The sequence below is a fragment of the Ipomoea nil genome, unplaced genomic scaffold (genome assembly GCF_001879475.1).
Source record: "Ipomoea nil cultivar Tokyo-kokei standard unplaced genomic scaffold, Asagao_1.1 scaffold2939, whole genome shotgun sequence".
Classification (NCBI taxonomy): domain Eukaryota; kingdom Viridiplantae; phylum Streptophyta; class Magnoliopsida; order Solanales; family Convolvulaceae; genus Ipomoea; species Ipomoea nil.
The window spans coordinates 68,472-95,855 of NW_017619367.1; the positions used below are offsets into that span (position 1 = coordinate 68,472).

Below are 27,384 nucleotides of genomic sequence, written 5' to 3' on the forward strand. Positions count from 1 at the left end.
TCGACGGTGCAACTCGGAGGAAACGGTCGAGTCGAAGGACGGTTAGGGGGACGTCCGAATGGTTCAGCCATGCGGGGTGAACCAGTGTGGTGACTTCGTCAAAGCACCGACGTGCGGCAGTGGGTATTGGGTTTGCTTGACCCGCCGGTTGGTAATGAAACAAGTGTCGACGGTGGTTCGAAAAACTTGCATATGGCGGGAACTGGTCCCCTGTCCCGCCCAACCCAATGAGTATGTTAAGCTAGAACTGCCTTGGCTTGGGTAATCCACTGACAGTTCGAGAAGTTGTGGACCTTGTGTCTCGTAAGAAACCCGATTTTGTTTTTTTAATGGAAACCAAGGTGGGACGTGTACATGCCGAGCGTATTCGTGTCACCCTTGGTTTTGATGGTATGTTTTATGTGGATATTAGTGGTTTGAGTGGCGGGCTAGCTTTATTGTGGAGGAGAAATAATACGGCAAGCCTTTTGAGTTTTTCGAAGACCCATATTGACATTGAGGTTACTATTCCTGGATTCCCTAACTGGCGTATGACATGCTATTATGGCTTCCCTGAGAGGAACAGGCGTAACGAGTCTTGGGAATTATTGAGATCACTGGCGAGTAGATCTGACCTCCCCTGGGTTGTCATGGGGGATTTTAATGACTTACTCTATCAGCATGAAAAAAGAGGGGGCAATCCGCATCTGAGTAGTCTCCTTCGCGGTTTTGGGGATACTATTGAGGACTGTGTTTTGTCTCAGATGCCTATGGAAGGATATCAGTTTACATGGGAAAAAGGACAAGGAACGCCTAACTGGATTGAGGAAAAATTTGATAAGGTGCTCACACCGAATGATTGGCGTAATGTTGTGGTTGGGGCTAGGGTCACGAACCTGGCAACACGAAGATCAGATCACTCAGCCCTCTTTCTAGGAATCCATGACTCCGTAGGGAGGGGTGGAACTGGCAAGAGGGGTTTCCAATTTGAGATGGCATGGCTACATGATGAGGGGTGTAGGGGTGTTGTGGAGGAGTCATGGGAGGAAGGGAGGAGTATGGGCTTGCAAGATTGTATTCAGTACTGTGGGGACCAGTTATCACGATGGGGTGGAGATCGACATCACAAATTTGGTAACCAGATTAATACCCTGCGGAAGGAGCAGCAGCGATTGCATGGGCACACTGACCCAACCTCGCTTGCAAAATTCCAGCACCTAGAAGAGCTCATGAGTCGTCTTGAAGCTCAGGAGGATGCCTACTGGAGACAGAGAGCCAAGCAGCATTGGCTCAGGAATGCTGATGCCAATACAAAGTTTTACCACAGGTATGCCTCTCACCGTAAAAAAAAAAAAAAAAAAAAAAAAAAAAAAAAAAAAAAAAACTTTATCTAGACTCATGAATGATTGTGGGGTTTGGGTTGAAAAGGAAGCTATGAACAGCGTTATTCTGGATTATTTTAATCATATTTTCTGCTCTAGTCACCGTGAGAATGGGATAGTTTCTTTGCTGGGATTTCCCCACGAGTCACTCAGGCATATAATGAACGTTTGTTTCGCCCCTTTGAGTTGGATGAGGTTAAATCTGCGTTGTTTGCAATGTTCCCTGATAAGGCCCCATGCCTGGATGGAATGAATTCGGGCTTCTATCAACATTTTTGGGATGTAGTTGGGGGGATATCTCGAATTTTGTGATTAACTGCCTACAGTCACCCCATTTCCCTGAGGGCTTGAATGATACAGATATGGTCATGATCCCAAAAATAGGTACCCCCCAGATGGTTACTGATCTTAGGCCAATAGCTCTTAGTAATGTTGTTTATAGGGTCATGGCTAAGATGATAACGAATAGAATGAAGCCTTTGATGGAGGAAATTATATCTGACTCACAGAGTGCCTTTATCCCGGATAGGCTTATAATTGATAATATCCTTCTAGCTACAGAGGTGGGTCATTTTTTGAACAGAAAGCAGTGTGGGGTTGTAGGATGGAGTGCTCTCAAGTTAGATATGGCGAAAGCATATGACCGCATGGAGTGGTCCTTCCTGCGTGGCATGCTCTTGGCGTTGGGTTTTGATTCTAGATGGGTGGAATTGATTATGCTATGTGTAACTATAGTGTCCTACAATTTTCTGATAAATGGCTCACGCAGTATCTTAGTGCTACCCACTCGTGGCTTAAGGCAGGGAGACCCGTTGTCCCCTTATCTCTTCATTATATGTGCAGAGGGTCTTTCTCTGTTATTGCAGCAAGCACAAAATGATGGTTCTATACATGGTTGCAGGGTGGCAAGGAGAGCCCCCCCCCCCTCCCCCCCCCCCCCCCCTCTTAATCTCTCACTTATTTTTTGCAGATGATAGTCTATTATTTTTTAAGGCCAATGCACAAGGGGCTGGTAAAATTAAAGATTGTTTATCTGTATATGAAAATTTGTCTGGCCAGGTGGTTAACTATCATAATTCAAGTATATGCTACAGCAAGAATACAGGTGAGATGGATAGAATGGAGGTGGCTCAAATTCTGGGGGTGGTACAGGCACCTAACTTTGGAAAATATTTGGGACTTCCATCATTTGTTGGACGAAATAAAAAGGCGCCTTTCTCATATATTGAAGATAAGATCAGGCAGAGAATAGGATCATGGAGTAAAAAATTATTATCACAGGCAGGCAAAGAGATTTTGTTGAAAAGTGTAGCACAATCTATGCCTACATTTTCAACGAGTGTCTTTCTGTTACCTATATTCGTTTGCACAGCTTTTGAGCGAATCATGAACTGCTACTGGTGGGGATCGGGTACTGACCATGGAATACACTGGAAGGTTTGGGACAAATTATGTATCCTAAAGAAACATGGGGGCCTAGGTTTCAAGGAACTCTGTGCCTTTAACCTAGCTATGTTAGGTAAACAGGGATGGCGAATGCTTACTAAGCCTGACTCGTTGGTAGCCTGTGTTTGTAAAGCAAGGTATTATCCCAAGGGTTCATTTTTTGATGCACAGGTAGGAAATAACCCCTGTTTCTGTTGGCGTAGTATTATGGCAGCTAAAGGGTTAATCTGTAGTGGTGTGAGACGCAGAATTGGAAATGGAGAAACTACGCTAATATGGGATCATCCGTGGATACAGGATGACCAGGAACCTAGATACAGACTGAGATGCCTATGCAGTTGGCAGGAGCCAAAGTTGTAGGATTAATTGATCAAGAAGTAGGTTCGTGGGATCATTCTATATTGACTGATTTATTCCAACCTATCGATGTCACAAATATTATGAAAATACCTATCTCCCCTGACTATGATGATACTTGGTATTGGCACGGAGACCAGAAAGGAATATATTCGGTCAAAAATGGCTATAGGCGTATTGTGGTAAATTATGAGGACAATGATGGGGCTTTCAATAAATGGCTTGCTCTATGAAAGCTCAAAATCCCCCAAGTGGAAGACATTCCTATGGAGAGCTATTAGTGATATTCTCCCCACCACTACAAATTTGCTTATAAAGAGAGTAGATGTGGAGCCAAATTGTGCCATGTGTGGAATATATCAAGAAAACACTATGCATGCTTTGGTGTTGTGTGACTATGCAAAGGCCATTTGGGGATTATCCAACCTTCCAATCCCCAATAATGTGACAAATATTTTTCATGTTTGGTTTGGTGATCTTCTAAATGTTCTAGACTCTAATAGAATATTATATGCAACAGCAATTCTATGCCACATATGAAGAACACGGAATGGAGTGGTGTGGGATGCCTGCCTTCCAAGGCCAAAGGGACTGATTGCGGCAGCCACCGCAACCATGCAAGCGTGGCAGCGAACCCTCCACACCACCGTCACAAGGACGCCTGCCAACCACCCTGCCGCCATGGCCGATGTACCGGCTGCATTACATGGGCAGTCCGCCACCACGGCTGTGACACCCCAAAAATCCACACTCCAATCCATGAATTAATTGAGTAATTAATTCTATTTCTCTTGAGGAATTGATTCCTAAAATCCTGATTTTTGATACTCAAGGACTAGTATTTGACTAGTCAATCTTTAAGTTGTGTTGTACCTTGTGCTTTGAGAGGAGTTCCCTTGTTCCTTACACTTTCTAAGAGTTAGTAAGGGTATCCTTGTCTTTTCACCAAGAGTTAGTTTTGTAACCTAAACCTAGAAGACTTCTTCATTTTCATCCCTTACAATTCCTAGAAAATATCTCTACCTTCTCTCTAGAAAAGAAGAGTAGCTTGTTCTTCAAGCCAAGTGAGACCTTTGTCAAGATTCCAAGTTTTGCTTCCAAGATTCAATCTTTCATCTATTTGGGCATCTAGAAGGGTAAGATCTAAGCTTGTCTAGTCTTTTTGGTTCCATCTTAGTTGTCTTTTCTTAAAGGTAGGATCTTTATGATCTTTTGGTTTGATCTTGAAGTGGGTTTGGCCAGTGAGCTTAGTGGAGAGCTTGTTGTGGTGTAAGAGGAGTCTTTTGGTCTTCAAGAGGTAACCCATGCTCTACAAAACCTATTTTGCTTACCTATATATGATTTCTTAGCTTCTATTTGTGTTTTGCTATGAAATGTGAGAGTTTATGCATTTATCTTGTGATATTGCATATCTAGAGCTTGTGTTTAGGATTCCTTTGTGTCATTGCTTGGCATTTTCCATGGTTCAAGTCATTTTGTTATGTTTGGTGAGATTTGGCATGTTTTGGACTTGAAGTTGTGTTTGGAGAAGAAAATCCCCGAAGGGATTTGTTGTGGTACAGGGATGCACCCGCGGGCGGAACGGCGGGCGGGGCACCACCCGCCGGCCTACCCGCGGGGACATGTTGCCTTGTGGGTAGTGTACCCGCGGGCGGGACCACGGGTGGGGCACTACCCGTGGGTCCACCCGCGGGGTACACGGTGGTGTTTGGTTCGGGATTTGTTCCCCGTGATTTGTTTGTCTCGGTGTTTGATCTTTTGGCTTCCCGTTGTTCTTTTGTGGAACTATTTGAGCATCTTCTTGATGTTTCGTAGGTCTAGAGCTTCATGGGAGGTATCCATGTAGGATCTTTGGTGTCTTGAATCGTGCTAAGTGTTCAACATTGTGTTTCGTTGAACCAAGAGGTGTCTTGTGTGTTCCTCAGAACTATCTTGAGTTTCCCCGTTGATAAGCATGCTAGTTTGTTGTCTTAATGCTAGCGTGTGTGTTGTTCGTACCTTCCGTTTGGTTGATGATAACTTGTGTTATTCATCGTTGTAGTTGTTGGGTGGTGACCCGTTCCTTGATTGAGTAAGTTTCATACCTTCTTTGCAATCTATTGCTTGACTTTCGTGTGAGTGGTGGTGCGTGTGTGGCTCTACCTGGATTGCACAATTAGTGGTATGGGACACTAGTCACCAAGGTATTGCAGCGGTCCTCGTGGTGGCCGTGACGTGATTATGGAGCTGTGGCTGAGTCCACGTGATTGGGGGATAACATTGTGTTATCCGGTCATGTGTTGTCGTGATTGGTGGGTTTTCGTTGGTGTTTATAGGTGGGGGATGACGGTCCCGGCGGAATAAGGTTGGACTTGGCTGTACAGGGGTTTTCTGGAGGTAATGGTTGGCTTTGAAGGTACAAGGTTGGGGGTAGCCATAAGGTTGGAACAGGGCATAAGGAAGGCATATCAACTCGTGATGGGTGATGTCACGAGGGCTTGTGTAGCCGTTATTGTGTGATCTTCTCTCATGACGTGTGTAGTCACGGAGGCTTGTGGTGTTTTGGCATGTGTTGCCGTTGGGTGAGTCTTTATCCTTGTGTGTGGTTAACCTTTGTGGTTGGGATGTGTTCCCGGTGTTATCCTTGTGAGTGGTGAGTCTTGTGATGTCTTTTGATCTTGGCTTTTGACTTATATATATGTATTCCGTTTCGAAAATGGTTTTTATATCTTATATCTACCTATTTATGATACTTAACGGTATTGGTGGGTTACCAGCATCTTTCGCTGACCGGGCGTCGCCCCGATGTTTATTTATGTGTTCTTTCAGGTGTCAAGTAGTCGAGCGCGATGTCTAGAGCCGGTAGCTTAGCACCTTTATCTTTAGACTGTGTTTTTGTGGCCTGCGCGCCAATGTTTTTAGATTGTTTTTAGACTGATGTTTTGGGATAGTGTGTTACAGTTGTAGATTGTCGCCTTAGCGTTACCTAGTGTGGTATACGTGGCATAACACCCCTGTTTTGGATTTCTTTTATCCAGTTTCCGTTTATCTTCCGTTGTGCTAGTTTTGTTGTTAATCTGCATGTGTTAAGACTTGTTTTTAGGTCTTGTTATTTTGGGGGGGTGTTACAGTTGGTATCAAAGCCTATGTTTTGAGCCTTGGTTTAGAGCCTTGGAAGAGTTGAGTCTAGACTTTCTAAGTGTTTAAGTGTGTTTTGAGACCTCTAAGCGACCTTAGGAAGCTAAGTGTTAGGCTTAGGACTTTAGGTTGCGCGGTGAGATGTGCGTTGCTTTTTGTCTTGTTTGCTTGCTTGTTCTTTTGGTAACCTTGTTGTTGTAGCAGAAGTGCGATACCTCCTCGTCCTCGCGCTCGCTCCCCAGAGACCCCGACCAACGAGCAGCTCGCCCAGAATCTCCATCAGTTGACGCAGACGATGCAGTCTCTCAGTGAAGCTTTGTTGAACAACAATCAAGCTGCGCCGCCTCCGCCTCCGGTTGGGCACCGCGATGTGGGTCGTTTAGTGTCCGGGCATCGGCCGCCTTCCTTTGCTGGTGAAGAAGTGTGATACCCCGATTGTTTGAGTATTATAATTTGTTATAAATAAACTATTTAAAAAAAATTACTACTATTATGTTATGGTTATTAATATTCCTAAACCCATAATACTTATATGATAATAATAAATTAATTTTTAAATCCTAAAACTAATATGTTTATATTATATTAAATAAATTTAACTTAAGTTATAGTATGTATATGTGATTCTCCAGTACGTTAGATATATATATATATATATATATATATATATATATATATATATATATATATATATATATATATATATATATATATATATATATGTTAGTTTATTAGATTAATGTTAGTTTATTAGATTAAGTTTGAGATATATATGTCTAGTCAGGATGTAATTCTATGATATTAGTTTCCTAAGCCTTTTTAAACTCACTCTATAATTCTATGATATTAGTTACCTAAACCTTTTTAAATTCACTCTCTAATTCTTAACACACGCTGCTGCTGGAATCAAAAGAAATACAAAAACAAACCCTAGCATATACGACACCTTCCCCTCCTAAATCATCATCTTCGCAGTCGACACTCTCATTCTTTTCATTCCCAGTTTCGGCTTCGACACAAGAGAACTCCTGGGTGTCAATTTTTCTTCCATCTAGTGTCATCTATTTGTAAGTTTAATTATATGTTTGTGGTAAAATTTCTATGATTATATGCTTATGTGATTTCCTGTGTTTATATGGACATTCAATTTGGTTTAGAAGGAGAGTTTGCAGAGGAGCAAACGTAGGACTCGGGTCAAGTGTGTGATTTGTTTTACGTATCCAGGTAAGTGCTTATGTCTATCAAAAATTACTTTTACTCTGTAAAAATATATATATACTTTGTGATTTTGTGGGCATATGTGATATGGTATTTTGTGGTGATTAAAAAGGACAACTTTTACACAATTTGATCATTGCCTGAGAAAATTCTGACTGGCGCAGCTGGAAAGAAAAATTCGTGAAAATTGTTTCCTAAATTTGTTTTTGCTTGAATTTTTTTATGGAGAATCTAGACTTGTTATATTTGATGTTTATAAATAGTTTTGGTTAAAAATATGTTTCGGTTTTTCCAGAATAATTTCGTAAAGTTTAGGCAGTGTTCTGCCAGTTAAATTACAGTCTGGTGCTGTGTTGAGAAGAATTTTGGTAAAAATACTTCTAGGCCTTAGATTGGCTTGAAACTTTTTGTGTGTATTCTAGACTCTTTATACTACTTATATGGAAAATTTCATATGAAAATGTGTTACCGATTTTTCTCAGTAAATTCTGCAATTCAGGTCATAGTTTCTGAAAATTTTTGACAGTTTCTTATTTGAGATATTGAGAAGTTGCTTGCTTGTGAAATATCATTACTCTTGTTTTTTATAAATGTGGTGAATAAAAAGGTTTTTTTTTTTGACTCATATAGTATCCAACTATGATTCTGGATTTACCCAATTTGTTGAGGAGTGAACAGTTGAAATATACTGATTCACTAGGGAGCCTAAAAACTCTCTGTTAATTGAGGAGTGAGCAGTTGAAACATATCCTGTCTCACTAGGACTTTTAGTCCTGTTGTTTTGAGGAGTGGTTAGCGGAGTCTACCACTAGGGTATTTACCCTGTTGAGTAGTAGTCAGTAGAAACGTATCCTGGCTACTAGGACTAGTTACTACCCGTTGGGCTTGGAAACCCATTGGGGGTGTGCACACTTAAGGTATTAGTTCTGTTCCACTTAAATGGGATTTTTGCGTAGTGTTCAGTGGAGTGATCACTGTTCACTAGGGCTTAAGTAATTAAGACCCTGCCCATTATTTGGTTTGATATTCATCTATACTTCCTAAAAATGATTTCTTTTGGAAACGTGTAATTTGGAAAAGAGTTGATTTGAAATCTTAGGTTGAGAAAATTCTATGTGGATTGTGATGTGGAGTAAATGTTATGTTGAAGTTGAGAGAAGTTAAGCCTTGTGGCTAATTATTTTTGAATGTGAATATATACTGTATTAAATCCATTTTACAGGGTGGAGTAAACCTTACTTAGCAATGTTTTGCTAATTTTATTGTTTCGTGTTTCTCCTGTTTGTGATTTGTGCAGGTGAATGAATAAGTTGTTGGCTGAGAGCGCGCCTTAGAAGGTAGTAGCTGTTTTATTTATGATGTTTTGGAGTTATTGATTCATATTGTATTTCTTTAGTTTTTGGATTAAGTTGTGATTGAATGTTATGGTTTAGAGCCTTACATCTAGTCAGTGTTAGATTAGATGTGGCGGTTTCACCCTCATTTATTATTAAGGACTTAAAGCTATTTTGTAAGTTGAATTATTAATTAGTTTCTAAATGGTGGTATGCGTACTTCAGGAATTCTATTCATGGCAGTTTCTGTTATAGTAGTCTATTTATAGCATGTGTTGAGAATTAAATTTGGGGGTGTTACAAGTTGGTATCAGAGCCTAGGTTAAGCCATGACAAACTAGAGTTTAGGTTATGGAAACTGTGCTATAAAAGTGTAGGTTACGAGCCTTTATAAATAAGAAACTAAGTTGGAAAGTTTAAGATGTGAACTCTTGAGTATAGGAAGTAGGATTGACTAAGGACCTAAAATAAATAAATAAATAAATAATAAATAAATAAAGTGAAGGGGTATTCAAGCTAAATGTTAGAGCCCTAAGATTTTAAGACTTTCCTAGGTGATAGGGTAAATCAAAATGAAGAGACCTAGGAAACCGCGGTGAGAATGTGAGTTTCACTATATTTGTCTTTCTAATTGGAAATGTATGGCCAGAATTAATTGTGTTTTGATTGGTACCCGCATGTGAAAAGAGGGTATTCTTTGAAGATATGACTCCTTGACGGAATGTGGTATAAGTCTTCAATGTTTTTGTGACTGTGTTAATTTGGAAATCTACTTATCGTTAGTATGAGAATTTTGAAAAACAAAACAGTGGCTATTGCACCCTGGAAGTGTGCATCTTTCTGGTGAGTCTTTGGTTGCTAGACAAGTGGTTATTTTTTTTTTATGATTTATTAAAGATATGAGCAAGAATTAGAAGAAACTTGAAAAAATTGTGTATACTTTGCTCCTATGTGCCTATTTGCATCTGAAATTTTAGGGTAAGAAATACCCTTAGATGAGTGTTAGTGACAAGAATGTCTATTATTGTCCAGAGAGTCACTATGCCGCCCAGAAGGGACGTTGAGAACCAAGGTTCCCAAGGAAATAATGCCCCTACTAATGCTCAGCTAGCCGAGGGATTGCAACAGCTGACTCAGTTGACCCAAGTCTTGGGAAATGCATTGCTTAACAATAAAAATGGGAACGATGTGGCTAAACGAGTGGCAGCACGCCATCCTCCAAACTTCTTGGGGCAAGAGGATCCTGTCATCATGGAAGGCTGGATCCACACATTTGATAAGTTGTTTGATGCCATAAATTGCCCAATGGAACAAAGAGTGGACACGGCTACATTTTACCTTCAGAAGGAGGCTGATAATTGGTGGGCTAGTGTTGGACCAGTACTACGCGAACAACCCGACTTTGGTTGGGAGAATTTCAAGGAGCAAATGAGAGAAAGGTTCTACCCAACACATGTCAAGATGGCTAAATATGATGAATTCCTGCATCTTAGACAGGGAAACATGACAGTGCAAGAATATTATGTTGAATTCTTGGAACTAGCACAATTTGCACCTGCTCTAGTTCCAGATGAGCCTAGTAAGGCTGAGAAATTTGTTAATGGATTAAATTTTGAGACACGGAAGATTTTATCTGCGATGACATTCCCTACCCTGTTCGCGGCGTATAACAGTGCAGCCAAGCATTATCGGGTGCAACAGATTCAGAAAGACGCGATTGGGAGGAACAAAAGGACGATAGACGAAGATGTCCAGCAAGAGAACAGGCGACCTAAGTTTAACCCTGTGGAGCCACACCAGAATTTTCAAAGGAATGGTAATAATAACAATAATGGGAGGAATCGACAAAGCCAAGGCCAGGGGTTTGTAAGAAGGAATCAAATGGGGGACCGACACTTTAATTGTAAGATATGCAAGAGGGACCACCCTGGAACAGATTGTCAGGGAAATTTGGTGAAATGTTATAATTGCAACAAGATGGGACACAGAGCCTATGAATGTTATGCTAAGAAGAATGGAGATACTCAAAATCAGTGGCAGAACATGAATAGAAGTAACCAAAATGGGAATAGAACCGGCAATCCTGGAAACAGAAGTGGAAATGGTAATGGAAATCACAATAACGGCTATAAGAATGGGAATGGCAACAACTATAACCAGAATAGAAATGGTGGGAACGGCAACAACTATAACCAGAATAGAAATTGTAACAACCCTAATTTTCAAGACATTTAAAACTTAATAATAAAGGTAACATCTCATTAAATCCCAAAACGTAACATAAGTGTACGGGGTGCTATGCCGCACCTGGGCTAGAGAACCCAGGTGCACAGGCTGTCTAACTACTATCCTCTGAAATATAAATGCATAATATGGCACGCAGGCCGAAAGGGAAACTATACTACTTCTATGCTCCAGTTCTAGCGCGCTCCAGTGCTCTAATCCTCTGTGCCTGAAAGCCAAATATATCTGTTCAGCGAGAGATGCTGGTAACCCACTCCAACGCGTTGAAATACAATACATATAGAGATATATATAGATATACGAAAACCATTTTGAGCATGAAGATATATCCTACGAACTCTAGCTTTAAAACCGGGAATGACTCGACAGATAAGGCCAGACACAAGCAACAGTTATAACGAGCATATGCAGTTCACAACAGATAAGGCAGATAAGGCAAAGCATAACAATAATCATAACCCAACGTGAACAATCCCCAATATAAATCCCATAGTCACGTCCCCCAAGACACTCATAATCACCACTCATCCATATCACAACACATAACACACTTTGTTGGCGCCACAGGACCAATCGCATGCCCATACATGAGGGTCAGCGCATATAGCTCTGACACGGCCCCGCAGCACCCTGCCCCGTATCGCAACACGGAGGGGTCGATCGCAACCGACCGATGAACCGCAGCTCATCATAATGTTTGATCGCAACCAAACAGTGGACCGCAGCCCAAGAGAGTGTGTTATCTGACTGTAGCCAGGAATTCCCATCTGACTACAGCCAGCCTCTGAACCGCAGCTCAGGAAAGATGTCACCTGATTGCAGCCAGGAATTCCCATCTGACTACAACCAGCTTCTGGACCGCAGCCCAGGATACCGTCATCCGACTACAGCCAGGAATTCCCATCTGACCATAGCCGGCTTCTAAACCGCAGCTCAGGATAACCAATCCGATCGCAACCGAATTGGGGTAACACGCACACATAACACATAGCAAGCACATGCAACCCACATTACACATTGGGAAGGGGGATAAAGCGTATAACAACCTTATGCGTGATCCCTCACGTACTAAGAATAGTCCTAAGGGGGTCATACTTCTTCCACCTAGGTCAACGGGATACCAATTCAACTAGCATGCAATATAATAGACTCATAAACCTACGAACGGTACCCGAAATATCAAACTAGACATAGGCACGACAAACGGGGTCCGTTGGGACACCACGGGGATCGGGGAAACAACAAACGGGGAAGCCGAGGTCCCGAGGGGGGAAAAATTCCAGCGGGTAGCCGGTGGGTGGGGGGTCCACCCGCCGGCTGCCCACCGGTAACACTGTTCCGGGCAGCGGGTGCCCGGCGGGCAGCTGCCCGCCCGCCGGCTGCCCGCTGCCGGAGCTGCCCGTGAATGCCGCGGGTAGGTGGCGGGTCCCCTACCCCCACCTACCCCCCACTGACTCTTTTCATCACTTTTCGCCCCAGGAACCGATGTGGAACCCGAAACCATGTTTAGACACTTTTCAACGTAATTAACGACAACACATAGACAATTAACGGATCAAATACGCTAAACGAACGGCACATAACCTATCATGCTTTTCTAATCATAATCAACACCCAAACATGCGAATTCCCACCCGATAATCCAAGAATAAGATCATACGATACAACCTAGGGTTCTAATCACTTTTATATCAACGAGAATACGATTCATCTTCTAGTTGCAAGATTTGGTAAGAATAACACATAAACATCGAGGATGCCAATTAATCATCAAGAACATCATAATCATCAAGAACAATACATAATCATCAAAATCCCAATTAATCATCAAGAACATCATAATTATCAAGAACAACACATAATCATCAAAATCCCAATTAATCATCAAGAACATCATAATTATCAAGAAACTCCCAATATCAAGATTATCAAGATTCCCCATGGAATCATCAAATCAACATCAATAATAATTACCATAATTTCGCCATTCACAATAATATGGGGGAAACCCTAGGGGGAAATCATAGCTATGAAAATAGGTTTTGTTGAGACATGGGTTACCTCTTAGCCTTAATTAATTCCTTGGCTATGAAGGATCTTTCTTTAAGCTTACTTGCTTTCTTGATTTCTTCTAAGGGAATTCTTGGAGCTCTCCTGGGGTGATGGGGCGTCTAGGCGTGTGGGGGGGTTCCGGGTGTCTCCTAAGTTCCCTATTTATATATTTAAGACTCCTAATTAGGGCCTGAATGGTATGGGTTTACTAATTCTATTCCTTATAGAACTCAGGGACTTGCTTTAGGGATAAGGTTCCATATTAATTAAAGCGGATCCTAATCACAATCTGAATAGTAAAAGGCCTACTTCCTTTATTCCTAATAGATAACTAGGTCTAGGATTCCCACTTAGGATCTAAATAGTAAAAGGTTTACTATCCTTATTCCTAATAGGCTTAAGCCTCTAATTTAGGCAAGGGTCCACGGTTCATGGTGGACCCTATTAATTAATTAAAGGGGAACTTAACATAATTAATCATATTTAATTATTATTAGCGGGATTAATTAAATAATTAATCCAGGATTAAAGGCCGTAACACGGGGTGTTACAGAAATGGTGGCAACGGGCAAGGACGGATCCTTGTTATGAACAGAGCCCAAGCAAAAGCAAATGATGTGGTTTCAGGTATATTCTTAGTGAATTCTATACCTGCGTATGTATTGTTTGACTCAGGTGCGTCAAATTCATTTATATCTTCAACTTTTGTTAACAAACTGGGGATAGAGCCTACCTCTAAAATAAAGATAAATGTAAAGATAGCATCGGGTAGAGTGATGACTTGTGAGGATATGTATGAAAACCTGTCAATTGTTATTTCCGAAACCAACTTTCCTGGGGACTTAATACAGTTTGAATTGGAGGATATAGATGTGGTGTTAGGAATGGATTGGTTAGGCAAGTTTAAGGCCAAAATCATATGCGATGAACAAAAGGTGATTTTAAGAGGCACCAATGGGAAACGGGTGTCATACAAGAGAACTACAAGCAAACCAGAGGTGAAATTGGTGACCATGCAGAGGATGAAGAAGTATGTGGGAAAAGGCCATGAAGCTTATTGGTGTATGATCAAAGATTTGAACATAGATGAGGAGGCGATCAACAAAATTCCAGTGGTAAGAGAATTCCCAGATATATTTCCGGAAGAGATTCCCGGGATACCGCTTGACCGAGAGGTGGAATTCTCGATCGATTTGGTACCAGGAACCGAACCAATTTCGAAGACACCATATAGAATGGCACCCAAAGAGATGCAAGAACTGAAGGAGCAGATACAGGAATTATTGGACAAAGGCTACATAAGGCATAGTGTTTCGCCATGGGGTGCTCCAGTTTTATTTGTAAAGAAAAAGGATGGTGGACTAAGATTGTGTATCGATTATAGAGAATTAAACCAAGTAACCATCAAGAATAAATATCCTTTACCTCGCATTGATGATTTGTTTGATCAGCTGAAAGGAGCAGGGACTTTCTCGAAGATAGATTTGCGGTCGGGTTATCATCAACTAAAGGTGGCTGAGAAAGACATACCCAAAACGGCATTTCGTACGAGGTACGGGCACTATGAGTTTATTGTAATGCCGTTTGGATTAACAAATGCACCTGCCGTATTCATGGACATGATGAACAGAGTTTTTCGACCATACTTGGACGAGTTTGTAGTGGTATTCATCGATGACATTTTGATATACTCTAAAACTCTTGAAGAACATGAAGAACACTTGAGGAAGGTATTACAGACTTTGCGAGATAATCAATTTTATGCAAAGTTGTCTAAGTGTGACTTTTGGAAGAGCAATGTAGCATTTTGGGTCATATTGTTACAAAGGAAGGAGTATCGGTGGACCCAGCTAAGGTGAAAGCTGTAATGGAATGGGCTGCACCAACTACAGTCACAGAAGTTAGAAGTTTCTTGGGGTTAGCAGGGTACTATAGGAGGTTTATACAAGATTTTTCAAAGGTAGCAAGGCCCTTGACTAATCTAATGAAGAAAACCACGAAATATTTGTGGGACAAAGATTGTGAAAATGCTTTTCAAGAATTGAAGCAGAGGTTGACAACGGCACCAGTGTTGACACTACCTTCTGGAACTGAAGGATTTGAAGTATATAGTGATGCTTCAAAGAAGGGGCTAGGATGTGTGTTGATGCAGAATGGGAAAGTGGTAGCTTATGCGTCAAGGCAATTGAAGAATCATGAAGTAAATTACCCTACCCACGATTTGGAGCTAGCAGCAGTGGTGTTTGCCTTGAAAATTTGGCGACACTATCTCTACGGAGTACAGTGTAAAATTTACACAGATCATAAGAGTTTAAAATACATTTTTACGCAGAAGGACTTGAATATGAGACAGCGAAGATGGTTAGAGCTTATCAAGGATTATGACTTAGTGATACAGTACCACGAGGGAAAAGCAAATGTAGTAGCAAATGCACTAAGTAGAAAATCTGGACATTCACTTAATGCAACATGGGTTTTACAAGACGAGTTGTGCAAGGATTTTCAAAGGCTAGATTTAGAAGTGAAAGAGTTTGGAGAACTTGAGGCTGAGATTAAATTGTATAGTATGTCTATCATTCCGACTCTATTTGATGAGATAAGGAAGGGACAACCTGGTGATGTTAAGCTTGAAAGAGTGAGGGCAAAGATGGTAAATGCTAGGAATGGACCCTTTGAGCTGCATGAAGATGGGACCATTCGATATAAAGGACGGTGGTGTATCCCGATGGTATGTGAAGGAGTAAAAAGGCAAATCATGGAAGAAGGTCATAACACTCCATACTCAGTACACCCTGGTGGAGATAAGCTATATAAGGACCTTAAGAAGCATTTTTGGTGGCCTAAGATGAAGAAGGAAGTTGCTGAATTTGTAAGTAGATGTTTAAATTGTCAAAAGGTTAAGGCCGAGAGAAGCAAGCCTAAAGGACTGGTACAACCTTTAGATATTCCACAAGGGAAATGGGACTCCATATCTATGGACTTCGTTGGAGGGTTGCCATTAACTAAATCTGGGAGGAATAAGATATGGGTAATAGTGGACAGACTTACTAAGACAGCGAGATTCATTGCTATGAATGAGACATGGAAAATGGATCAGTTGGCTAAAGCCTACATCAGACAAGTAGTTAAGTATCATGGGGTACCACGTGATATAATTTCAGATCGAGATTCAAGGTTTCTATCACAATTTTGGAAAACATTACAGCTGCTATTGGGACGAGGTTGAAATTGAGTACTGCTTTTCATCCAGAAACCGATGGGCAAACGGAACGGACTATTCAGACTTTGGAGGATATGCTGAGGGCATGTGTACTGGATTTTCAAGGATCATGGGAAGAACATCTTGACTTGATCAAGTTTTCATATAACAATAGTTACCACGCAAGTATACAGATGGCACCATATGAAGCATTATATGGCCAGAAATGTAGGAGTCCATTGTTTTGGGAAGATATGGTAGACGTTGTGGTTTTGGGGCCTCAATACTTGCAGGACACAACAGAGAAAATCAAAATAATTCAAGAAAAGATGAAGACAGCCCAGGATCGACAGAAGTCTTATGCAGATCAGAGGCGGAAATTAATTGAGTTTCAGGAAGGCGAAAAGGTAAATTTAACTAACTTATTAAGAGATGAACAATTACAAAGTATTTATATGCTTAGGACTAAGATGTGTTATTATGATAGGTGTTACTGAAAGTCTCACCTACGAAGGGAGTAATGAGATTCGGAAAGAAGGGGAAGCTAAGTCCTAGATTTATTGGACCATATGAAATTTTGGAAAGGATTGGGAAGGTAGCCTATCGATTGGCTTTACCAACGGAGTTGGATAAGGTAACGACCTTATTGCTAATGAGTGGTTATTATTAGTATTCTTGGAAACACGACTTATCTAAGCCATTATAAACGTATTTTCCGACTAGGTACACGATGTATTTCACGTATCGCAATTGAAGAAGTACAGGCATGATAACTCTCATGTAATTCGTCCAGAGGTAAGGAATTAAAAGGTTGTCTTGAGACCCTTGAATGGGTGATGGTGATACTAATAACACCATTGTTATGATTATAAGGTTGTGGAGATGGACGAGTCGCTAACTTACGAGGAAAAACCAGTAAAGATTCTTGATACCAAAACAAGGGAAACCTGAAGGAAAGTTGTGAAACTTGTAAAGGTCTTGTGGTCTAACCACTTGACAGAAAAAGCCACTTGGGAAGTAGAGGATGATATGAGAAATCGTTACCCGACGTTGTTCAATCAAGGTACTCGTCTAAGTTACGGGGACGTAACTTTATTTTTAGGGGGGTAGAGTGTAACACCGCTTTGTCTTTTAGTGTGTTAATTGCATCGTTCCATTTTTGTGTATAAAACTCAAGTTTAAGTTTCTTGGTGAGGTTGAGTTTGGGTTTCCCTGTTGCGAGGTTTCCCGGTTTTTGTGTATGAAACTCAAGTTTAAGTTTCTTGGTGAGGTTGAGTTTGGGTTTCCCTGTTGCGAGGTTTCCCGGTTCCCTTGTTCCTTGTTGCCTTATGGGTCTGCTTCGGGGACGAAGCATCTTTTAAGGGGGGTAGAGTGTGATACCCCGATTATTTGAGTATTATAATTTGTTATAAATAAACTGTTTAAAAAAAATTACTACTATTATGTTATGGTTATTAATATTCCTAAACCCATAATACTTATATGATAATAATAAATTAATTTTTAAATCCTAAAACTAATATGTTTATATTATATTAAATAAATTTAACTTAAGGTATAGTATGTATATGTGATTCTCCAGTACGTTAGATATATATATATATATATATATATATATATATATATATATATATATATATATATATATATATATATATATATATATATATATATATATATATATATATATATATATATATATATATATATATATGTTAGTTTATTAGATTAAGTTTGAGATATATATGTCTAGTCAGGATGTAACTCTATGATATTAGTTTCCTAAGCCTTTTTAAACTCACTCTATAATTCTATGATATTAGTTACCTAAACCTTTTTAAATTCACTTTCTAATTCTTAACACACGCTGCTGCTGGAATCAAAAGAAATACAAAAACAAACCCTAGCATATACGACACCTTGCCCTCCTAAATCATCATCTTCGCAGTCGACACTCTCATTCTTTTCATTCCCAGTTTCGGCTTCGACACAAGAGAACTCCTGGGTGTCAATTTTTCTTCCATCTAGTGTCATCTATTCATAAGTTTAATTATATGTTTGTGGTAAAATTTCTATGATTATATGCTTATGTGATTTCCTGTGTTTATATGGACATTCAATTTGGTTTAGAAGGAGAGTTTGCAGAGGAGCAAACGTAGGACTCGGGTCAAGTGTGTGATTTGTTTTACGTATCCAGGTAAGTGCTTATGTCTATCAAAAATTACTTTTACTCTGTAAAAATATATATATACTTCGTGATTTTGTGGGCATATGTGATATGGTATTTTCTGGTGATTAAAAAGGATAACTTTTACACAATTTGATCATTGCCTGAGAAAATTCTGACTGGCGCAGCTGGAAAGAAAAATTCGTGAAAATTGTTTCCTAAATTTGTTTTTGCTTGAATTTTTTTATGGAGAATCTAGACTTGTTATATTTGATTTTTATAAATAGTTTTGGTTAAAAATATGTTTCGGTTTTTCCAGAATAATTTCGTAAAGTTTAGGCAGTGTTCTACCAGTTAAATTACAGTCTGGTGCTGTGTTGAGAAGAATTTTGGTAAAAATACTTCTAGGCCTTAGATTGGCTTGAAACTTTTTTTGTGTATTCTAGACTCTTTATACTACTTATATGGAAAATTTCATATGAAAATGTGTTACCGATTTTTCTCAGTAAATTCTGCAATTCAGGTCATAGTTTCTGAAAATTTTTGACAGTTTCTTATTTGAGATATTGAGAAGTTGCTTGCTTGTGAAATATCATTACTCTTGTTTTTTATAAATGTGGGGAATAAAAAGGTTTTTTTTTTTTGACTCATATAGTATCCAACTATGATTCTGGATTTACCCAATTTGTTGAGGAGTGAACAGTTGAAATATACTGATTCACTAGGGAGCCTAAAAACTCTCTGTTAATTGAGGAGTGAGCAGTAGAAACATATCCTGTCTCACTAGGAATTTTAGTCCTGTTGTTTTGAGGAGTGGTTAGCGGAGTCTACCACTAGGGTATTTACCCTGTTGAGTAGTAGTCAGTAGAAACGTATCCTGGCTACTAGGACTAGTTACTACCCGTTGGGCTTTGAAACCCATTGGGGGTGTGCACACTTAAGGTATTAGTTCTGTTCCACTTAAATGGGATTTTTGCGTAGTGTTCAGTGGAGTGATCACTGTTCACTAGGGCTTAAGTAATTAAAACCCTGCCCATTATTTGGTTTGATATTCATCTATACTTCCTAAAAATGATTTCTTTTGGAAACGTGTAATTTGGAAAAGAGTTGATTTGAAATCTTAGGTTGAGAAAATTCTATGTGGATTGTGATGTGGAGTAAATGTTATGTTGAAGTTGAGAGAAGTTAAGCCTTGTGGCTAATTATTTTTGAATGTGAATATATACTGTATTAAATCCATTTTACAGGGTGGAGTAAACCTTACTTAGCAATGTTTTGCTAATTTTATTGTTTCGTGTTTCTCCTGTTTGTGATTTGTGCAGGTGAATGAATAAGTTGTTGGCTGAGAGCGCGCCTTAGAACGTAGTAGCTATTTTATTTATGATGTTTTGGAGTTATTGATTCATATTGTATTTCTTTAGTTTTTGGATTAAGTTGTGATTGAATGTTATGGTTTAGAGCCTTACATCTAGTCAGTGTTAGATTAGATGTGGCGGTTTCACCCTCATTTATTATTAAGGACTTAAAGTTATTTTGTAAGTTGAATTATTAATTAGTTTCTAAATGGTGGTATGCGTACTTCAGGAATTCTATTCATGGCAGTTTCTGTTATAGTAGTCTATTTATAGCATGTGTTGAGAATTAAATTTGGGGTTGTTACAAGAAGACCCTGTAGTCCTTGAAGAGTGGCTACGGGTGTTTGATAAGATTTTTACCGTGGTGGGCTGTCCCGAAGAGAGGAGAGTAGAACTGGCAACGTTCTACTTCTGCCAAGAAGCTGATTTGTGGTGGGTTCACGAGAGTCCGACCTTTCTTGAAGAGCCTGGGTTTGATTGGACCGCGCTTAAGGACAGGATGCGCGAAAGGTTCTACCCAGCGCATGTGCGAGCCGCCATGTTTGATGAGTTCCTTCATCTACAGCAAGGACCTCTATCTGTGGTGGAGTACCACAAGAAGTTCCTAGAGCTGGCGCACTTCGCGAGGGTGTTGGTGCCTACAGAGCTTGCCAAAGTTGAGCGTTTCGTTGCCGGTCTGAATTATGAGGCACGAAAAGCGTTGACGGTGAGTAGGCCTAGTTCTCTCAAGGATGCGTATCTGTGTGCTGCCTATTTCGTGTTCAGCAGCTTCAGAAGAGTTCGCTTGAGTTGGCTAGGAAGAGAGTTGAGAGTGGAGGTTCTTTTGCTTTCAAGAAGCCCCGACCGAGTTTTCCGGCTAGAGTTGTGTCATCTTCTTCTCAAGGACCAGTTAGGGTGGAGCCTCCGGTTCAAGCTAAGTCGGTTGGTTGTCGCAAGTGTGGGAAGGTGCATCCGGGCCAAGTTTGCTATGGCCAGGCGTTTAAGTGTTTTCGCTGTGGGGTTGTTGGTCATAGAGTCGCGGAGTGTCCTCAGCTTGCCGGTCAGGGAGCGTTGCCGCCACCCCCGGGAGCCGGAGGAGCACCAGGAGGGAGTTCAGGTCGCGGAGCTGTTGGAGCTAGGCCGTCTGGGAGAGTTTTCGTGATGGCGCGTTCGCAGGCGGAGTCGGAGGATCTGGTGGAGGAGGAGTTAGCAGGTATCCCTTGTTTTTGAGCCTATCCTTGTGTCCCCGAGAGCGTTGTGTTCTTTGTTACCTTGGGTTTTATCTTGTGTTTCGTAGTTGTCTTTGTTTGGCAATCCTTGGCATGCTTTCCTTGTTAGTTTTTCGTTGGATGCTTAGTATAGACTCTTTTCTTGCTAAGTGTTTTCTTTAGTTGGTATCTTGTTTGTGGTAGTCATCTATCCTTGAGTTATCTTGTGCTTCTTCCACCTTTGTACTTGGTTGTTCTTACAACAATTCCTTGAGCTTTTCCCTAAATTTTCCAAGTATTCTTTGATTTGGAAAAATAGCAAATCCCTACCAAAATTTTTCCTTGTGTAGCCTAAAAATTAAGCCTAATGTTTCTTTCTAACCCTAGCCAATTTCTTTTCTACCCAACCTCTAAACCACTTGAGCCAATTATCTTTCTTGAAACCTAACCTATTTTAATTCCTTTTAAACCTTAAAATCCCACTTTGTTCAAAATCCCCAAATTTAATCATCTTTTTCCCCAATCTCACCCAAATCCCTAATTTCTCTTCCCAAATTCTCTTCTTCTTTTTCCTTCTCCCTACCCGTGAGCTACCCGAAGCCATCCCACCCCCCACCAACCTGCCCGTCGCACCACCGTCTCGCCACCGCTGGAGCCTCGCCGCACTGCCGCCGTCGCCGGTCTGCTTCGCCGTGTCGCCGAGAGAGTGCAGCGAGAGAGAGAGTGCAGCGAGAGAGAGAGGCAGCGTGAGTGTGAAGAAGGAGAGTTGTGGGCTTTGTTTGTTGAGCTTTGGATCATCTCCTACCATGCCTAGAAGGTCAAGCTTGGCTAGGAAAGCGGAATGGGTGGATGCCCACTACCTTGTGCTTGAAGGTAAAGCTTTTGATCCGGAATCTTTTTCAAGTTCCTTGTTGGATTTGCTTAAGTTTCAAGGTTTGTTAGATGGGTTTCTCGCCATAAGGGCCGAGACTTACCCGAGTTTGGTGAAGGATTTTTACCGTCACATGGTGGTGACGAAGGAAGGTGAAAGGCTTGAGATCACACCTAAGGTGAGAGGTGTGAAGGTTGTGTTGTCTGAGAAGAGGTTAGCTCAGTTGTTGAGTTTGTCTGCTACCGGAGTGGCTCAGTACAGTGGTTATTCTTGGATTAGTACGGATGCCATGGGGTACCGTGACTATTTGAGTTATCTGTTTGGCCGTACGAGTGATTTCACTCAAGCTTCGAGGCCAGAAAAGAAGTGGTTGTCTGCGGAACAAAGGATCTTGGTTATGTTGGTGTCAGATTGTTTGTTGCCTAACAACAACAAGAGCAGTTTGTTGGGTAAGTTGGAATGCACCTTTGCTTTCTGTTTGAAGAATATGGTTAAGTTCAACCTGCCTGCTTTGATGATGCAACACATGGTGTTTTGCCGGGATCACAACCGGAAGAGTTTGCCGTATGGCATGGTGTTAAGTTGGATCTTGGTTAAGAAAGGTGTTAGTGTGGATGGTTGTCTCCCGAAGGCTGTGGGAAAGATGGTGTTGGATACCGCCAATCTCCGAAGTTGTAATCTGTTTCAGTTGGATAGTGGTGAGTACATCACGCTTGAAGAGGTTGCAAGGAAGGTACCTGTTGAGAGAGCAGAGTTAGCTGCTGGGCTTGGGATCCATGCCAGGAAGTTGAGCCTTGCAGTCCAGAGTTTGGGTGGTGACGAAGAAGTTGAGGAGGAAGCGGATCAGGAAGAAGAAGAAGAAGGAGCACCGGAGACCGCTGAAGCTGAAGTAAGTGAATCAGACAGTGAGGAAAGCCGGAGAAGAAAAGAAGTTCGCACCAAGAGAGAGCAGGACGTCGTCTCTTTGATTCGGCAGCAGAACAGTTTGATCGCCGAGGGCTTTGCGTTTGTGAGGTCGCAGTTTGTCGCAGTGCATCAGAGGCTGGATCAGATTGAAGCTAGTTCAAGCCACAGAGATGAAGCCGAAGAAGAAGAGTCTGAAGAGGCCGAAGAGTCGGAGAGTGAGGAGTTCTAGTGGTGTTGTGTTAACCCCGTTCGCTTCTTCCTTGTTGTTTCTTAGCCGTTGTAGCTTGGTGTTAGGTTGTTGTGTGCTTTGTGTGCTTGCTTGTTTTGTTTGTTGCCTTGTTGTTTAGCTAGTTTGTTAGTTGGTGTTTGGGTTAGTTGTTGAGTTCTTGGTTGTTGTCTAGAAGTTGGTTGTTGTGTTGAGGTTAGAGTTCTTGATGTTCAATCTATCCGTTTGTTGACCCATTGCCAATCCTTGAATTCGTAATGTCTTCTCCTTTGCTTTGGAACCCTTGTGAGAACTTTTGGAGTTTTTTGACCAAAAGGGATATTCTTGAAATTTCTTGTCACAATTTTGTTTCCCAAGTTTCGGGGACGAAACTTCTTTGAAGGGGGAGTGTTACCTTCGTTTTAACTCGTTGTACCCAAGTTTCGGGGACGAAACTTCTTTGAAGGGGGAGAGGATGTGACACCCCAAAAATCCACACTCCAATCCATGAATTAATTGAGTAATTTTTTTTTGAATGCTACTAGCTCTATTACATTGTAGTATCTATTCATATACTTTCTCAACCTACTGAAACACAAAGAACTAATAACGCCTCCACTAAGGCACGAACTTACAACCTTCCAAATGAAAGTCCAACCCGGGTACCATTAGACCACATAGTCCTGGTAATTAATTGAGTAATTAATTCTATTTCTCTTGAGGAATTGATTCCTAAAATCCTGATTTTTGATACTCAAGGACTAGTATTTGACTAGTCAATCTTTAAGTTGTGTTGTACCTTGTGCTTTGAGAGGAGTTCCCTTGTTCCTTACACTTTCTAAGAGTTAGTAAGGGTATCCTTGTCTTTTCACCAAGAGTTAGTTTTGTAACCTAAACCTAGAAGACTTCTTCATTTTCATCCCTTACAATTCCTAGAAAATATCTCTACCTTCTCTCTAGAAAAGAAGAGTAGCTTGTTCTTCAAGCCAAGTGAGACCTTTGTCAAGATTCCAAGTTTTGCTTCCAAGATTCAATCTTTCATCTATTTGGGCATCTAGAAGGGTAAGATCTAAGCTTGTCTAGTCTTTTTGGTTCCATCTTAGTTGTCTTTTCTTAAAGGTAGGATCTTTATGATCTTTTGGTTTGATCTTGAAGTGGGTTTGACTAGTGAGCTTAGTGGAGAGCTTGTTGTGGTGTAAGTGGAGTCTTTTGGTCTTCAAGAGGTAACCCATGCTCTACAAAACCTATTTTGCTTACCTATATATGATTTCTTGGCTTCTATTTGTGTTTTGCTATGAAATGTGAGAGTATATGCATTTATCTTGTGATATTGCATATCTAGAGCTTGTGTTTAGGATTCCTTTGTGCCATTGCTTGGCATTTTCCATGGTTCAAGTCATTTTGTTGTGTTTGGTGAGATTTGGCATGTTTTGGACTTGAAGTTGTGTTTGGAGAAGAAAATCCCCGAAGGGATTTGTTGTGGTACAGGGATGTACCCGCGGGCGGGGCACCACCCGCCGGCCTACCCGCGGGGACATGTTGCCTTGTGGGTAGTGTACCCGCGGGCGGAACCACGGGTGGGGCACTACCCGTGGGTCCACCCGCGGGGTACACGGTGGTGTTTGGTTCGGGATTTGTTCCCCGTGATTTGTTTATCTCGGTGTTTGATCTTTTGGCTTCCCGTTGTTCTTTTGTGGAACTATTTGAGCGTCTTCTTGATGTTTCATAGGTCTAGAGCTTCATGGGAGGTATCCATATAGGATCTTTGGTGTCTTGAATCGTGCTAAGTGTTCAACATTGTGTTTCGTTGAACCAAGAGGTGTCTTGTGTGTTCCTCAGAACTATCTTGAGTTTCCCCGTTGATAAGCATGCTAGTTTGTTGTCTTAATGCTAGCGTGTGTGTTGTTCGTACCTTCCGTTTGGATGATGATAACTTGCGTTATTCATCGTTGTTGTTGTTGGGTGGTGACCCGTTCCTTGATTGAGTAAGTTTCATACCTTCTTTGCAATCCATTGCTTGACTTTCGTGTGAGTGGTGGTGCGTGTGTGGCTCTACCTGGATTGCACGATTAGTGGTATGGGACACTAGTCATCAAGGTATTGCAGCGGTCCTCGTGGTGGCCGTGGCATGATTATGGAGCTGTGGCTGAGTCCACGTGATTGGGGGATAACATTGTGTTATCCGGGCATGTGTTGCCGTGATTGGTGGGTTTTCGTTGGTGGTTATAGGTGGGGGACGACGGTCCCTGCGGAATAAGGTTGGACTTGGCTGTACAGGGGTTTTCTGGAGGTAATGGTTGGCTTTGAAGGTACAAGGTTGGGGGTAGCCATAAGGTTGGAACAGGGCATAAGGAAGGCATATCAACTCGTGATGGGTGATGTCACGAGGGCTTGTGTAGCCGTTGTTGTGTGATCTTCTCTCGTGACTGTAACACCCCAGATTTTCAAGACATTTAAAACTTATATAACAAGGATAACATCTCATTAAATCCCAAAGTATAACATAAGCGTACGGGGTGCTATGCCACACCTGGGCTAGAGAATCCAGGTGCACAGGCTATCTAACTAATGTCCTCCGAACTATAAATGCATAACATGGCACACAGGCCGAAAGGGAAACTACTCTACTTCTACGTTCCAGTCTAGCGCGCTCCAATGCTCTAATCCTCTGTGCCTGAAAGCCAAATATATCTGTTCAGCGAGAGATGCTGGTAACTCACTCCAACGCGTTGAAATACAATACATATAGATATATATAGATATACGAAAACCATTTTGAGCATGAAGATATATCCTACGAACTCTAGCTTTTAAAACCGGGAATGACTCGACAGATAAGGCTAGACACAAGCAACAGTTATAACAAGCGTATACAATCCACAACAGGCAAGACAGATAAAGCTGAGCACAATTAATAATCATAACCCAACATAAACAATCCCCAGCATAAATCCCATAGTCACATCCCCCAAGATACTCATAATCGCAACTCATCCATATCTCATCACATAGCACACTTTGTTGGCGCCACAGGACCAATCGCATGCCCATACATGAGGGTCAGCGCATATAGCTCTGACACGGCCCTGCAGCACCCTGCCCCGTATCGCAACACGGAGGGGTCGATCGCAACCGACCGATGAACCGCAGCTCATCATAATGTTTGATCGCAACCAAACAGTGGACCGCAGCCCAAGAGAATGTCATCTGACCGCAGCCAGGAAATATGAACCGCAGCTCATGTAGGAACGTTTGATCGCAACCAAACGGTGGACCGCAGCCCAAGAGTGTAAATCTGACCGCAGCCAGCTTCTGAACCGCAGCTCAGGAATAACCAATCCGATCGCAACCGAATTGGGGTATCATGCACACATAACACATAGCAAGCACATGCAACCCACATTAACACATTGGGAAGGGGAGAAAGCGTATAACAAAACCTATGCGTGATCCTTCACATACTAAGAATGGTCCTAAGGGGTTCATACTTCTTCCACCTAGGTCAACGGGATGCCAGTTCAACTAGCATGCAATATATAAGACTCATAAACCTACGAACGGTACCCGAAACATCAAACTAGACACGGCACGATGAACGGAGTCCGTTGAGACACCACGGGGATCGGGGAAACATCAAACGGGGAAGTCGGGGTCCCGAATGGGGGAGATTTCCAGCGGGTAGCCGGTGGGTGGGGGGGCCACCCACCGGCTGCCCGCCGGTAAGCACTGTTCCGGGCAGCGGGTCGCCGGCGGGCAGTGCCCGCCCGCCGGCTGCCCGCTGCCGGAGACGTCCCTTCTGGCCGCGGGTAGGTGGCGGGTCCCCTACCCCCCACTGACTCTTTATACACAAAACGCCCTGGGAACCATTGTGGAACCCGAAACCATGCTTAGACACTTTACAACGCAATTAACGATCAACACGTAGACAATTAACGGATCAAATACGAGAAACGTACGGCACATAACCTATCATGCTTTTCTAAATATAATCGACACCCAAACATGCGATTTCCCCACCCGATACACCAAGAATAATATCATACGATACAACCTAGGGTTCGAATCACTTTTATACCAACAAGAATACGATTCGTCTTCTAATTACAAGATTCGGTACAAATAACACATAAGCATCCAGAATGCCATACAATTATCAAGAACAACATATAAACATCAAGAACTCCACATAATCATCAAGAACACCATAATTATCAAGAATCTCCCAATATCAAGATCACCCATGGAATTATCCCATCAATCATCAATAATAATATCACAAATCATCAATACACAATAATATGGGAAAATCCTACGGGGGAAATCATAGCTATGAAAATAGGTTTTGTTGAGACATGGGTTACCTCT

General features: G+C 41.5%; 1 protein-coding gene across 1 annotated transcript; it reads left to right on the forward strand.

Moving 5' to 3' along the window:
- The first annotated feature begins 329 nt into the window (after positions 1 to 329).
- Positions 330 to 3,167, forward strand: LOC109162331. Its single transcript, XM_019311052.1, has 6 exons — positions 330 to 1,306; positions 1,461 to 1,556; positions 1,648 to 2,086; positions 2,421 to 2,622; positions 2,734 to 2,798; positions 2,979 to 3,167. Exons 1-6 carry the CDS (start codon positions 330 to 332, stop codon positions 3,165 to 3,167), a joined length of 1,968 nt encoding a protein of 655 aa, XP_019166597.1.
- The last annotated feature ends 24,217 nt before the right edge of the window (positions 3,168 to 27,384 follow it).